The 16,693-nt window shown below is 39.3% G+C and overlaps 1 protein-coding gene across 2 annotated transcripts in view; it reads left to right on the forward strand.

The window, feature by feature from the left end:
- Positions 1-16,287, forward strand: part of LOC136867247 (serpin B5) — a 45,964-nt gene extending 29,677 nt beyond the window's left edge. Inside the window, exons 5-9 of one of the 2 annotated variants that reach the window (XR_011017978.1) lie at positions 5,094-5,308; positions 7,846-8,031; positions 10,146-10,272; positions 15,912-16,129; positions 16,162-16,287. Coding sequence is in view for 1 of the 2 variants with exons in the window: in XM_067144386.2 (XP_067000487.2) it covers positions 5,094-5,308; positions 7,846-8,031; positions 10,146-10,272; positions 15,912-16,039 (656 nt within the window). In the remaining variant the exon portion in view is untranslated. Of the gene's footprint in view, positions 1-5,093; positions 5,309-7,845; positions 8,032-10,145; positions 10,273-15,911 lie in introns of both variants that reach the window. The other variant, XM_067144386.2, reaches the window with a different exon arrangement.
- Positions 16,288-16,693: the final 406 nt, after the last annotated feature.

A 16,693-nucleotide genomic window follows, 5' to 3' on the forward strand; every position in this document is an offset into this window, starting at 1 on the left:
CCAAACAAGAGCACATAGAATTTTTCAAATTGCCGCCACCACATTTCAAAGGTAACTAGCTAAAGAGTGCAGCACTGAGGTTTGTGATGCAAGATGGCGGATGACAGCTGTCAGAAAAAAGCGGTGAGTTTGTTTCTAAACAAGAGCACGTGGAATTTCCCGCCACCACAAAGAGGGCAGCACGGTGCTTTCTTGATTAAAGATGGCTGCTGTCACGTGGAATTGCCTGCCACCACAGGTATCTAGCTGAAGAGGGCAGCACGGTGCTCAAAGATGGCTGCTGTCAAAAAGCATTTTTCAAATTTTCCGCCACCACATTTCAAAGGTAAGTAGCTAAAGAGGGCAGCACTGTGCTCTGTTGATAAAAGATGGCGGATGTCAGCTGTCAAAAAAGCACGTGGATTTGTTTATCTCGCGCTAGTGAGGTTAAGTTGGTAGCACTAAGGTTTAGGTCGCCAAGATGGCAGCACTGCCGATGACAGGTGACGAATTTACAGCTACTGCGATAAAGAGGGCAGCACGGTGCTCTGTAGTTTAAAGATGGCGGATGACAGCTGTCAAAAAAGCACGTGGCTGTCAAAAAACACGTGGATTTGTTTACCTCGCGCTAGTTAGGTTACGTTGGTACTACTGAGGTTTAGGCCCGTCAAGATGGCAGCAGTGAGGTTAGCGATGCGTTGTTGTCGATGACAGCTGTCAAAAAGCACGTGGCTTTGTTTACCAATTCAAATTTCCCGCGGGAGGCGGAGGAGGCCTCTGGGAAGGCCCCTCGGGAGGCAGAGGCGGAGGAGGCCTCTGGGAGGGCCTCCCGTGAGGCGGAGGGGCCCCTGGGAGCCCTGAGGCGGAGGCGGCGCCCGAATCCGCCTATTATACTACTAATGACTCTGGCACATGCTCTTCAACCGCTTGATCCTGTACGTAGGCGCACAGTTTGTTACTGGATAACCGGATAATGTAGCCTATACTACGGTGAAAGAGCCCGAAATTTAATATTTTTCTCGGTTTTAATTCCATGGTCCACTGTGAAAAATGACGTTGAAGCGCTGAGAAACCTGAGTTCGGACATGAAGTTTCCATCTATGATGAGAAAATTGGCGTATGGTGTGTCATGACTGGTGAACGAATTATTTAATTAAGCAGAAAGTTTCGCCCGAATGGGCATTAGGTTATAAACTAGGTTTCACAATAGTAACTCAACGATTAGGTTCTCACTAGGCACACGGTTTATGATATCTATCACACTTATTACTGCACAGAATACACACACAACTTTCATTAGGATCGTTCTAGGTTTTGTTTACACAAATCTTATGGTAAAAACCATGAATGGCAAGTCGTGTTATAATATGTCTCTGATCTTGGTTTTCTCTGGTCCAGTTCCTGGGTGAACGAATTATGGGACTAATTTTTTGTGTGTGTAAGTTGAGTCTGACATGTACATGAATACTAGCCTAATCCCCTTTTAGATACTTAATCAACAGGGTACATAATTTCGTTTTCTTTTAACAAGACTCAGTTACAGCTCACACAACCAATATTTCGATAAGAGAAACTGAAAGTATGTGCCTGACCTAAACCCCTGCGACTTTCTATTTCTTTTATCTTTATCTTAAAAATCATGTTTGCAAGTCCAATACGCACACCTTGAAGAACTGAAACAAATTATCTGCCAGGAAATTAACATCATTATGCAATGTGAACCACAGCGAAAGTCATATAGTTTTTAAGGCAGAGTCAAAAACCTGTGGACAATGAGTATAGTCAGTTTCAGCGTCTCCTTTCATAACCTTTATAAGCAACACACTTCCTGAATAGTCCATGATACTGTTGACATGGTAGCTGAATTCTCCCGACACATAGCAACGACTGTCGCGCTCACAGATAGGAAAAACACTGTGCGGCTAGTTCTTAGTTCAAATGCTCTTACTGCAGAATAGTCTGTTTTCAATACCTGTATTGAAATTACCTAAGAATACTATACAATTTTAGGTGTTGATTGTCACTATGCTTCGCCCAGTCTCTCATGAAACTTGTAGCCTATGCCTCATCCTTATCTGCTCCCACATTCGGTAAATACTCTCGATCATATTTTTCACTCCTGCACTCACCAAATTTATAATTCAGAATAGTCGAATACCTCTATGAGATATCATGTCTGTTACACAGATCTTTGGAACGTATTACTTCTCACTGTCGAGTTTTCAGTGGATCTGTATGTAACGTATATTGATAAACCTCAGACTGCAGGAGCTTCATATCACGATGGTTTCCTTTTCGATTCCCTGTTTAATGTCACCCTCTAACCCCCACCCCCTCGTCCTACGCACTCAGATACATATACATATCAGTCTACCAGGTTCGTTTGCACAATGCAAATGGTGTCTAGTTTATTACTTAAGATTTGAGAGTGGGAAACCTGTTTTGTCTGCTACGCATATAACTTGATAGTTCTATGATATCGAGCTGAGTAGCTTAAACTAGGCCTTTCCAACTGGAGCACTTAGTACTGGGGCGCACCAGCGCTGCACTGAGCAGCACCGTTCCCCTCCTTCCCCATCTAGTCCACGCAGTACATTCTTTTACATTACGAACAATTATGTGCAAAATTTCGCAACTTTAAATCTGTTATGGATACTGTGTTAAAATATGTAAATTTCTGCAGAAAGCAAGGTTTCAACCATCGGCAGTTCAAAGAATTTTTAAAAGATCTCGAGGCAGAATGTAGCGACATTACGTGTTATTGTATTGTGCGCTGGTGAAGTTGCGCGAAAGTGCAATAATTATTTGCAATAATTGCAGAAATTGCTCTGTTCAGGGAGATGAAAGGTTCTCCACAAACAACTTTGCGTAATAAACAATTGGTAGCTGACCTCGTTTTCTTGGCTGACATAACGTTTTATTTGAATGCTTTAAATATTTCATTGCAAAAGAGAAACACATTGATTAGCACCATGTGTGATAGAATTAAGGCTTTCAAAATGCGGAATTTGTTATTGAGAAGTCAGCTAAGAAGCCGGAAATTTTGACAATTTTACTTCATTAGAATGATTGTATTTGTCTACTTACGAAAATCTTGGAGACTATCAGACGTCGTTACAGACTTCGCACGATGAATTCAATGCCCGATTCAAATGAATGAATGATATGGCACCTCAACTTGAAATATGCATGAACCCATTTTCAGCGCGTACTGCAAAATAATATTTCCAAACAGTGCTGATAAAACTACAATGCAACGCAATCTTAAAGGACAGGTACTACTACAGCGGTGTTCATCTACAAGAATTTCCCAGACTTCATGCACTTGCCTTAAAATTTACGTCAATGTTAGGTACATCTTATGCATGCGAACAGATGTTTTCAATTCTGAATTTAAATAAATGTAGAACTAGGACTTCTCTGTCTGATGTTGTCTTAGAGGCTGTACTTAGAATTTTAACTGCCAAATCGATTGTACCCAATATTGGTAAATTCTTTGCCGCAAAACGAAGTCAACAATAAACTTAAACGCTAAATCTACATTAAGGCAAACGCAATGTAAGTACAGAATAAATTGTTTGTTTATGTGTTCACAGAATTGTCATAAATAATATTGTTTTCGTGAGCTGCGCGCTGACTTGACGACCTGTGGTTCTGCCTCTGCTACTTCCCCTCCTCCCCCACCAAGTCTACGGTGCTACAGCACAGCACCGGGGCCGGCCGGGGCCGTGAGAGCACCTCAGTTGGAATCGTTTGGCTTAAACGGTAGAATGCTGGGGACTCCAGTAGGCGAGCTCAATCGCGGCTCTGTTCGGTGGTACGGACTATTTGAAGTGCTCAAATATGCTAGCTTCGTGACAGTAGATTTAATAGCAAGTAAATGTACTGCGGAACAAAGTTCGGGCACCATGGCGTCTCTGAAAACCACGAAAGTAGTTAGTGGGACTTGTAACCTATAAAATTATTATTATTATTATTATTATTATTATTATTATTATTATTATTATTATTATTGTTATTATTATTGATTTATGTTGTGTATTTTAATTCTCTTGTTGTTGAAAATATAGTAGGTTTGATAATTACTTTCTCTATGTTACAAGAATGACTCAGTTTTTTGTACAATTTCCTTGTATTTCATTGGCTTCCCCTTTTTACAATTTGCTTTACGTCGCACCGATGGTGACGATAGGATAGGAAATGCCTAGGAGTGGGAAGGAAGCGGCCATGGCCTTAATTGAAGTACAGCCCCAGCATTTTGCTAGCGTGGAAATGGGAAATCACGCAAAAACCATCTTCAGGGCTGCCGACAGTGGGGTTCGAACACATTATCCCCCGAATGCAAACTCACAGCTGTGCGCCCGGTTAGCTTCTTCTTATATGCAGTCTCGGTGCTAAAACTTATTGGTACTATGGTATCTATGAGCTAGGATTCTTAAGTTTCTCCGTTGAAGATGACTATGTAAGGATATTCTAATCCAAGTACGGTTTGTACTTATTATTTTGCAGGACTGGTAAAGGCTGATATCTGTCTAACTAGGATTTTCATGGATTTCGCAAATTTTTCGTGTAATATCGTAGCATTATTATGGCTTCTAATGTATTTTGTGTTATTATTATTTCTTTCTTAATGCATTTACCCTCCAGGGTTGGTATTTCCCTCGGACTCAGCGAGGGATTACACCTTTACCGCCTCAAGGGAAGTATCCTGGAGCGTGAAACATTGGGTCGAGGGATACAACTGGAAGGAGGACCAGTACCTCACCCAGCTGGCCTGATTTGCTATGCTGAAAAGTGACCTTGTGGGGGATGGCAAGATTGGAAGGAAGAGGGAAGGCCTTAAGTTAGATACCACGGAAAACCACTTAAAGGATGGCTGAGGTGGGAATCAAACCCCCCTCTACTCATTTGACCTCCCGAAGCTGAGTGATTTAATATCGTATCACTTTTCAAACTTTGTGGCAAGGCCGGGATTCGAACCAGGGCTTCTGGAGGTGGCAGCTAACGACTACACCACAGAGACGGACATTATTATTACTATTATTATCATTATCATAGTAACTTCATGAGTCTATGATGACACGAGATACACGATTCACTATGGTTGTTTACAGATTTCATCGCGAAGGACAATATCTTGGCAGTAAGCGGCCTGTACGTTGCCGGAGACTGGACAGAGAATTTGGTTCGACGCACTGTCAGTACTCACCCGTTCTATGTAAGCAAAATAGACAGCAAGGAAATTTACATGTTGACCGGCACAGGGGCTCTTCGAACCACAACACTGGCTGTTCCCAGAGGTACCAGAGTTTTGGAGTTACCCTACAAGGTAAGAATACTATAATCCTTGAAAAAATATGCATGGTATGTTCTTATGGACACTCGCCTTAAAATTGTGTGTTGTTATCCATTTCTATAGGTATGGTGATCGGACGCCCTACATTTTCCGGACATGTCCTACAATTCGTCCCTATGTCCGCGAGACCGGAAAAATGTCCTGCATTTGAAATAGCTTTTCAAAAATAATTTTCCCCTGTCATCGTTGATTTTCAAAACACATGTATTGCTGTGTCGTGGCCGTTCCATGGGGGGATGCATTCCTTGACGTTTGGAAAAAAAGTCAAGATATATCGAAATAGATATGGGTGATAGTGTATTTGTTGTGTAGATACTTCGTCACAGTTCAGTTTGTTGGAAGAAGCCAAAATGACTTAAACATATATTTAGAAAGCACTAGAAATTTAGTAGTAAATATGATATGGTGTCAAGGGAAATGGGTGAATTTTTAACAATAAACTTTCAGACAAATGTTCTGAATTTTTGAAGATAAACAATTACTTCTTTTCAGTATCTGGCCATAACACTACAATGGAGAGAATATATATATTTCAAAGTCTATTCAGTAAGATTGCTGAAAATGAGTTAAACATAGAATCAGTAAAATTTTGCTATTAGTTAAATGCAATTATAAGGAAATGGAATCTGAAGAACTTCTTAAGTACAGATATGTGCTGGATGAAATAGATTAACTACCAAGAATTTCTTTTTCAGTAAAATACATAGATTTTTTGTTTAAAAGCAATTTTTCCCTAGTATAGCAAATGCATTGCAAACTATTAATATAATATGTTTGTTAAATTACATTCATTCGTAATTTCCTTCATTTCCTTATCAAAACAATTGCTTTAAATGCAAAAAACGTCAAAACTTCGCTAGAGAAAAAATAGTCGAATAGCAAAGTGTCCTACATTTTCGGTCAAATGTTCCACACGTCAGGCTTCTGTGCCCTCAATCTGGTCACTCCATCTGGAAGTGAATATCCTGGGTGTTGAAACGTATGAAATGAGTTAAGGTGTCAGAAATGTTACTCAGGATACGACGAACTGAAACAACTTTTCACACGGTGGATAAGTTACCCTCTCTTCTAAGAACATACTAGAATCGCCTCTGAGAGTAAGAGATCAGTGCTTTCCCCCGGCCAACAGTACTCGATGAGGTGCGAACGTTTACTCACAGGCGGTGTTTAGTCGGGGATGTGTTGCCGAAGTTGCGAGTTAGGGCTGATTTCTAATAGTAATATTGAAACCGAGCTCAATAGCTGCAGTCGCTTAAGTGCGGCCACTATCCAGTATTCGGGAGATAGTAGATTTGAACCCCACTGTCGGCAGCCCTGGAAATGGTTTTCCGTGGTTTTCAATTTTCACACCAGGCAAATGCTGGGGCTGTACATTAATTAAAGCCACGGCCACTTCCTTCCCACTCCTAGCCCTTTCCTGTCCCATCGTCGCCAGAAGACCTATCTGTGTCGGTGCGACGTAAAGCAACTAATAAAAAAAAGTAATATTGAAATGTTGAAGATTAAGTTTACACTAGAGCAAAGGAAATCCTTTATGACTTTTACATTAAAATGAAGTCGATTCTCACAGAAGAAGATTTTGCAGGAAATATTCTAACGTCACTGTACCTACCACTTCAACACCTGTAATATTAAAAACAAACAACAACAGTTTTATTTGCGAACGAAAGTACCAGTGAAATACAAGGAAGAAAATAACACATCGTTCTCCTCTTAAATTTCATTAGTATTAATAAAACAACCACATCAAGTGGAATAAGCGATACATGTTTGCGACCGTATAAAATAAGTAGGCCTACACTTCACAGATTGGTATTAATTTACAAAAATGAATTGAATTTCATAACAGATGCTGATGATGATGATGATGCTTGTTGTTTAAAGGGGGGTTAACATCTAAGGTCATCGGCCCGTATTTCATAACTGATCCCATAGAAAAACGCACAATGATTTTCTTTCTTTTTCATTGCCTAAAGGGCGATAAAAGGACAGGATTGTTCAAGATTTATGAATACAGAAAAGGATACATAGTGTTCTTGTTGTTTAGATAAATACAGTACAAATTTCCCCGGCCGTCTGGAACAAGATTTCTGAAGACTTTTTAATTTTTTACAAATATGATTGCCCTCAGCTACCTAATCAGCTAGTAATTATTTATATTGAGGAGCTTATTTTCACTTGAATAATCAGCTTTGTATGATCTCGAATATTCTGAATATATTCCTGAATAAATATGTTCAGCTTCTTGGATGAACCATTCGTAAGAAACACTTTTAATCTGGAACCATTTGATATTGGATAGAAATAGATGAATACCCGAATAATGTCCACAAAGAAAAGGGACATATACACAGTAGATATACTTTTCCCCTGCAATTATGCCATTACCTTGTTCTTCCGGCTACTCCAAGCCATGGAATAATTAATGAATTAGTGCCTTAGATGTTATAACATCCCTTTAGTATCTCTGTATAAGTACAATTTAATTTACCATCCGATCAATTCGGCAGGAAAATGAACTCCTTCTGACTGTCCTGCTTCCTGCTGAAAAAGATGGCCTGCGTGAGCTAGAACGTCACCTCAAGGATATCAACATACGAAAGATGAAGAGATCTCTGGAGGACAGGAATGTAAAGGTTACCCTGCCCTTGGTAGAGGAGTTAAGTCAGATATCCTTCAAGGAGCCGCTTATTAAGGTAAGTCTTCCAAACTATAAGAGAAGATTTGTGCGCCGTAAATACATAGTTTTGATATTGTTGATTAATATTAGAAATCTGTTCAACCGCTCTAGAAGCTCTACAGGCTCGTAGGTAACACCAACAAAAATGAGGTGGATCACGCGTTATAAGACAACTGGAACATATTGATTCAAAATATGCAAACCATTCGTCTCTATCACCCACCGTTCGTGAGATATACGACATCAACCACTTACATAAAGTTTTAAAATTTATGAAGGGAAACAACTCACAGACAGAAGTTTCACTAGAGCATTTATTGCTACATGGAGTGCTAATGAACAAGACTTTAGCTAAGATTAGTGCAAATACAACATATTTGATTTGTTTGTTACACAGCCGCACACGTAGCAAAACAGATCTGGTGAATTTATGCAACTTTTGTACCCCATAAAGTCCACTGTCACTGACAATAAAAATGAAGCAAACAAATAACAAAAAACAATGAAAATAATTCTCAATCAACGCTGTTCTATGAAAAAGAAAACGTTGTCAACATCTTAAAAATCTGACGTGATAGAGAAAAACGGATTTCAGATTTGAAATCAGCATAGAAAAACTGCACTAGAAACAGCATACATCATGTCAGATATCTAGCCCTTGTAAATCAGTGTAAACAGTGGTACTGTGAGGAGTGCGAATCCCAGTCGCGTTGCCGGTCTAAGCGAGTGGATAATGCATTAGTCTCTTGATCCATATCGCCCGCCCACTGAGGCCATGGTCTCAGCTACTCTGCGATATGATTCCGTACAGCGTACAGGGTGATTGCTACTTATACAGCAGTAATTGATTGGTTTAGTGCGTTAGTAATGTTAGTTGTTGGTTGAATGTTCTTTCTATAGACATTTTATGAATTATCAGGGTGTCGAATGAATTCTTTAAGGTGCTGAAATCCGGCGATATGGAAAAGTCGTACTTAAATGTCATCAAATGCCACCGACAGCAGGTGGAATGGAACCTGCCATCTTCGGGACAGAAGGAAAAACCACTAACTGAATGCTTATGGATATTCCACCAACTTAGGCCAGAACATTTCTGAGGATGGCAGGTGCCTGATGGAAATCAAGGGTTGGTTTGCTCAAGCAAAGTTTGCTTTCATGTAGAAGAATATCAACTTTCACCTTCGCATTAGGATCCTACATACATTCATCCGGATCAAAGTAATGTATGGCTTGGCAAATGAAAATGATATCAAACATCTGAAAGCTTTGGAAATGTGCTGTTTCATTGTTTCAACAAAATGCTTAAAATCACGTGGGTAGATATAATGACAAATGGTTTGCATAGATTCAGGCAAAAGAGATTTCTGCTGAAATCAATACGCAAACGACGCCTTTCCTAGTGGGGTGATGCTTAACGGCATTCTATATTAACAGCAACTGTTGTAGAGGGGAAAATTCATCAGGGGAAAATAGGGTTTCATTCATAAAACAAATTTTAGAAGATATTGCAGCGGAAAGTTCGCAACGAAGACAACAGCAGTCAGTCGTGAGGCATGGACCCATTTCATTGCAACAGAGCAGTCCTTGAAATTAATACTTGATGATGATGACGTATTTTAAATTTATTCTCTGATGTTATCTACTTACATGAAATATATCGTATGCAGTTCGAACCGGGCGAGTTGGCCGTGCGTGTAGAGGCGCGCGGCTGTGAGCTTGCATCCGGGAGATAGTAGGTTCGAATCCCACTATCGGCAGCCCTGAAAATGGTTTTCCGTGGTTTCCCATTTTCACACCAGGCAAATGCTGGGGCTATACCTTAATTAAGGCCACGGCCGCTTCCTTCCAACTCCTAGGCCTTTCCTATCCCATCGTCGCCATAAGACCTATCTGTGTCGGTGCGACGTAAAGCCCCTAGCAAAAAAAAAAAAATGCAGTTCGAATAAAAATATATTCTATTTTGCCTGTAAATCTCTGTGTTATGTTCTTGTGTGCTATTGCCACTCGAAGAACCTGCAGTCAGTGATTATCACGTATAGTGAATTAATAAAATAGTTAATGATAGAATTTTGTCTCTAGAATTGCTGGTCTTCAATATCTATTTATGCAGTATTTCGATTATTTTTTCAGCTTGGTTTAGTCGATATGTTTGACGAGAAAGCTTCCAGTTTTCCTGGTCTCATTGATGCACCTCTACAGCTGAGTGATATAATACAAGAGACCTATGTAATATTCACCAGCAACGGAACTAAGATAGGTAAGAAAAGTCTTCGTATAGAATATTTTGAAAATCTACAAATTAAATTCTTGTTCTAGTTAATTTTAGAGCAGTCGATTTAATCGATTAATCGAACCGATTAGTCTTATTAATTAATTTTTTATTAATGCCTTTTTTACAGTAGCGAATTTAGGGATCGAGGCCCTCTCATCCACTTAACCACATACTAATCAAATACTGAGATACTTAAAATAGTGAAACTACAAAAATTAATAGAATTGAGAATAAATTTAAATAAATTACCAAGTTAATACTAAAACGAATTAATATTTAAAACTCTTAATAATGACTAATCCTCAAGCGTGCACACATTCATACTTCAACCATTCACTCAGCTGTACTCAGCAGGTAGTCTCGGCAGGTGACCTTAATTTTTTGTAAAGAGCTAGTTTCTCTGACCTGAGTTGGCAGGGAATTTCATAATCTGGCGCCGGTCACTACAAACGATCTATTAATTTTATTTGTGCGGTGCACTGGAATAGAAAGAGAGGATTTGGAACTTGTATTTATGTCGTGAAATGATGATGATTTAGAAGAAATATACAGTGGCTGACTTTCAGCTAGTACTCTAAACACCATCGTTAAAATGTGTAGCTGCCGATGTTTATCAGGTTTCAGCCATGAGAGAGCCTTATAGTATGGGGTGATATGAACATCGTACCCGATATTGTAAATAAATCGCAGGCAGAAATTCAGTGCTCGTTGAAGTTTAAGTGTTTCTTCTCTCGTCATATCAACTAGAACAACGTCACAGTAATCAAGAATAGGGAGAACCAGTTTATAAATACGATTAACCGATCAATGTGCTTTAGCCGATTAATCGAACCGATTAAAATTCTCGAGTGGTGAAGGAAGAATAATTGTCCTTCGTGGCACAATACCTGTGTATTGTGTTGTTACTTGTGCGCTAACCTCAGGTATTGTACGACTGCCACGTCATTAAACTAAGTTGATGTTCATACCTTTCTTTCAGAAAGGTAAAAGCAATAATCCTGCCTTACTTGCTTTCTTGTAAAACGAGGCTTACGACCATTGCGTTTACATACTATTGAAAAGGAAATACCGGTCAGGCTATTGCAGTATATTTGTAGACGTTTGCAAAACAAAGTCTGGCAGGATAATGGATAGATGTGGGGAAGGCACATGAAGAGAATGTTATTAAGGAACTTTCAGGTAATGTGCAAATGTACAGATACCAATTGCTAGAAAGACACAGCAGAAAATGGAACAACTTAAATCTTGGTTCGTGTGTGGCTGTTATACCGAATTCGCCTTGAGCGTTTCAAAACTTCAGTTACAGATATGGCTTATGAACTGCTGCGAGCAATCTCGGTGAATTTTCCGGACTTAAAATAAACGATTTTTGTAATTATTAATATTCTTCACATTTATCGCACATTCAGTCTCATTATTGCAATTTATTTCAGGCGGGACAGATTTTTCAGTACTATTTACATAATGATGATGATGCTTGTTGTTTAAAGGGGCCTAACATCTGGGTCATCGGCCCCTAATGATACGAAATGAGACGAAATCGAATGACAAATTGAAAGTCAAAAATCCTCCACTGACCAGAATTTAAAACGCGAGGACGAAGATGAATGACTGGATATGAATTTAAAACAATCAGTGGATTCGACCCGCAATGCCTCGCTTTCACAGAAACTGACGTGAAACAATACTATTACTGACAAAGGGACGGCGTCTATAGCATAATACTGTACTGAATCGATGATGCTTTTAGTCTAAAGGGGTCCAAAATCCAAGTCATCGGCCCCTCATAATGGTACTTATCGCTAGGAAAGCAGAACCATGGTATTTGTCACGTTGCGGTACTAATAAAAGGTAGCGTAGAAAAGACAGAAAAGCAGTTAATTGTAGGAAATGCTGAAAATCGTTCAGTTGCGCTGGAAATACAAGTAGTCTACCGCCATCTTGACCCACGACGACTTGGCTATGAACATGGACATTCTCATGGTTTTCGATTTGGACAGTTGTTATTAGTAGGCTGTGTACCTGATCTTGTTATATTTTGTTATGTTTGTTATATTTTATTATGAAAGTTTACGTTTGTTAAATAGTCTGTTGACAGTACAAGTGAAATTTGCTCAGTGTAGCTGTATCTTGCGCTTCGTAAATAAATAAATAAATAAATAAATAAATAAATAAATAAATCACCTTAAATATATTCAGTCCATCCAAAGTGTATCTGCATCTATCAATGTCTCTACTAGTTCATATGGAACAAGTTCCAGCTCAATTGAGTGCCATGCAAGGGTGCTTAAATGGACTTTGTAGTGGGAGAAAGGAACTGCAGTATGTCCATTTTACGCTCATTTCATTCCTTCAATTCCATATAAGTTGGGCGATATGTCGCTTGACGAAATAGCATTTCGGTGTCAAATAATTAGTATAAACGGATATTTGTATGAAACATGATAACATGGAGTCGACACACACTCTTTGGATATAAACTCGCATAAGCAAGATTGAAGTCCAGGAAAATCTTTCTAAAATGTTCAGAACATATTGGAGGATCTTTAGATAAATGGAAGGAGAGCCCTCAAACGTCTTGAACTGGATGGAGCCAAGATAATTGCTGCCTGCTGGCCACACCAGGGATTGTATGGTCTGGAACACCTTACACAAACTTAGGTGCAGCGTTGGTAGAACAGGACGAATTTGCAGAATGGGACTTCCCTATCGATACAGTCTTTTGTGACTGTAGTGAACTGCAGACAACTGAAGAATATGAAGAATATCTGCCTCTGTCCGTCAAGTTGTACGATGGAAGACTTGATGCTGGCTTATCGTAACGACTTTGAAGTGACTACATTCTGGGATAGAGAATTGTATTCCTACATGCATGGAATGTGAATGAAAACTTACAACCTGTTTTCCAGTCAATGACCGGCCCAGGGCGGGATGAATGAAGCCCCAACTTGCGGCGAGGATAGGAATTGTGCCGGCTGCCGAGGCCTGTCGCACTCCTCTGGGACAATGATTAATGACTGACAAATGAAATGAAATGATAGTGGAGAGTGTTGCTGGAGTGAAAGATGACAGGGAAAACCGGAGTACCCGGAGAAAAACCTGTCCCGCCTCCGCTTTGTCCAGCACGAATCTCACATGGAGTGAGTGAACCACGGTATCCAGCGGCGAGAGGCCGGCGCGCTGCCGCCTGAGCCACGGAGGCTTCATATTTTGGACTGAACTCATAGCAAATACATAGTTGTGTAACTCGTTTGCCCTCCTAGCTTATAATTATAATCATCAAACAATAAGCTAACCTGTGCATGTACAATAGTTGAATAGTGTTTATATATTTCATCAAATTACCATTATTAATATTCTTCACATTTATCGCACATTCAGTCTCATTATTGCAATTTATTTCAGGCGGGACAGATTTTTCAGTACTATTTACATAATGATGATGATGCTTGTTGTTTAAAGGGGCCTAACGTCTGGGTCATCGGCCCCTAATGATACGAAATGAGACGAAATCGAATGACAAATTGAAAGTCCAAAATCCTCCACTGCCCAGAATTTAAAACGCGAGGACGAAGAATGAATGGCTGGATATGAATTTAAAACAATCAGTGGATTCGACCCGCAATGCCTCGCTTTCACAGAAACTGACGTGAAACAATACTATTACTGACAAAGGGACGGCGTCTATAGCATAATACTGTACTGAATCGATGATGCTTTTAGTCTAAAGGGGTCCAAAATCCAAGTCATCGGCCCCTCATAATGGTACTTATCGCTAGGAAAGTAGAACCATGGTATTTGTCACGTTGCGGTACTAATAAAAGGTAGCGTAGACTCAGGGCATTCCACACAGTATGGTACTTGGCCTACTCATAGGTAATGAAATTCGCACATGGAATACAGACCTATGGTGTTTCGCACATTGTGTTGCTATTTACATGCAACGTAAACCTATGGTGTTCGTCACATAAGTGGACTAACTCCAGGGACTCACACTATCCGTGGTGTTCCTCATATAGTGGGTACTAATCATAGGCAAGCCAGAACCATGTTGTCGCTCCTAAACTGGTACTAATCACAGGCACTCTAGAAGCCGGCAACGCACTCTGTTGCTACTAATCACAAACCTATTTGGTATCTAACATAGTGGTACTACGCGCTAGTAAAAGCGACCCATGGTGTTCCTCGTGTGGTGGTACTAATCACAAGTAGTTTCAGGGTTCTAATACAATCATCCCTTGGCCGCCCCTTTTAGTCGCCTGTTATGACAGGCAGGGGATACCGTGGGTGTATTCTTCGTCTGCGTCCCCTACCCACAGGGGTTGTGTGTTTGGTCCGCGAGAGGTATTTTATTTCCCTCAAGTCCGCTGGCAAGCCTGTTAGGACCCCTCTACCCGCCATCTGGGACGCGTTATGTGGGAGTATCACGTCTCCCCCTGCTACGCCAGCGTAGTAGGTTCGTGGCTACTATTTACGCAAGAAAAAGATCTCGACCAAAATCAAGACACAACAACTGTCCTCTTACTTATTATCCTTTCCTTCTAGGTATAACTATTATCATATATTCTTTTACGAAAAAAGAATGTTCCGTCAAAGCACCATTGTTAACTTTTTAAATATTTATTTTACGTCGCACTGACGACGATGAGATAGAAAAGGGCTAGAAATGGGAAGGAATCGACCGTGGACTTAATTAAGGTATAGCCCCACCATTTGCCTGATGTGAAAATGGGAAACCACGGAAAACCATCTTCAGGGCTGCCGACAGTGGGGTTTGAACCCATTATATCACAGCTACGCGCCCATAACCACATGGCCAACTCGCCCGGTTTGCCAGCTCTTACCTCTACACATTATTATTGTCTTAATTAAGGTTTTTTAAATCTGTTTTATTAAATATATACATCTGCCTTTTGTTCATATTTTCATTAATTTCAAAAACAGATTACCACTATTAATGTCTCTGTATTTGTGACCTGTAATCTAATTCATTAGCACCGGTATTTATATAGTTGTATATGCTGTTGGTTTATCTTCTCTTGAGACTTGAATATGGTCTCTGGGTACCGAAATCACGGGTTTAAACCTGGCAGAGGTAATCGGATTTTTGAAACCCGGAGAAAAGTCCATTCGGCCCTCCATTCTCGTATGATGTCGACATGTAAGACGTCCCTGGTGACATATTTGTTGTTTACCTGACACAAGTAATTAAAATTAAGCCATAGATCGCCCAAGAGAGATACGGTTTATTCTTCACCTGGAAGACTAAAACAGAATGTTGAAATTGAAGCGCAGGCAGCCTAGATGCCGTCAATTAAAATGTCTAAACACGAGAGCTTAGGTCATATCAAAATAATAATACTAATAATTTCACTACTATTTACACAAGAAATAGATTATTATTATTATTATTATTATTATTATTATATGTTTCATTAGCACCGGTATTTGTATTATTGTATATGCTGTTGGTTTATCTTATTATTATTAATATTATTACCGTATTTTTATTATTTAAGTATATGCTTAGCCTATTATATGAGGAAGTGATTGTAACCACGTGTTGCTATGTTGCATTATCTTGATGTGCTTCACTAATTATAAATTCCTTGTTTTACTTTTAGCATCTGCATTGGGTCCTAGGGCTGCCGAAGAAACACTAGAATTCACTATCGATCATCCATTTTTCTTCATCATCGAGGAGCCCAAAACTGAGACATTGGTCGCAATTGGTCGGTTTACTACACCTTAGTGAAAGTATTGAATGCTATTAAATAATATGACATATTGAAATTTATACAAACATACACATTGTGTGACTTTTTGTAATGTTTGGTGTTACTGATTGATTGATTGATTGATTGATTGATTGATTGATTGATTGATTGTTTGAAACATCTATGACTTGTTATTTCCAGTTATCCCTCAATAAATACTAAGGGAGCTGAGGATAACACTTTCATACAATTCCTTGAGAACCCTCTTTATAATAATCTTCTACATTTTCTTGTTAGTCAGCCAAAACCTTTCACCACAACAGTTGAATATATTGAGAAACAAGAAACCACGGTAGTGGAAGTCTATCAAGAAATAAACAAGTTGTCATACAAATTATAATGTAGAAAGTTTGACAGGTTTCTTACTTTTATTGTACATGATCAACTAATAAAGCTGGAAGAGGGAGAAATTACTTCAGAAAAAATCTACAGTTATGCTGACATTTTCTAAGACACTTGCATTGAATATTTTAATGAATGATGTATATCATTTCTCATCCATTTTAAAGCATTTGATTGGGTGTTTCTTGAAAATGAAGAGTTGAAATGGAAGAATATTCGGGATTGTTGTAATTTTGTTAAAAGTCTTATCATGTTTTTCTGCTGACGAACTGTTTGATGGATTTTCA

The sequence above is a fragment of the Anabrus simplex genome, chromosome 3 (genome assembly GCF_040414725.1).
Source record: "Anabrus simplex isolate iqAnaSimp1 chromosome 3, ASM4041472v1, whole genome shotgun sequence".
NCBI lineage: Eukaryota > Metazoa > Arthropoda > Insecta > Orthoptera > Tettigoniidae > Anabrus > Anabrus simplex.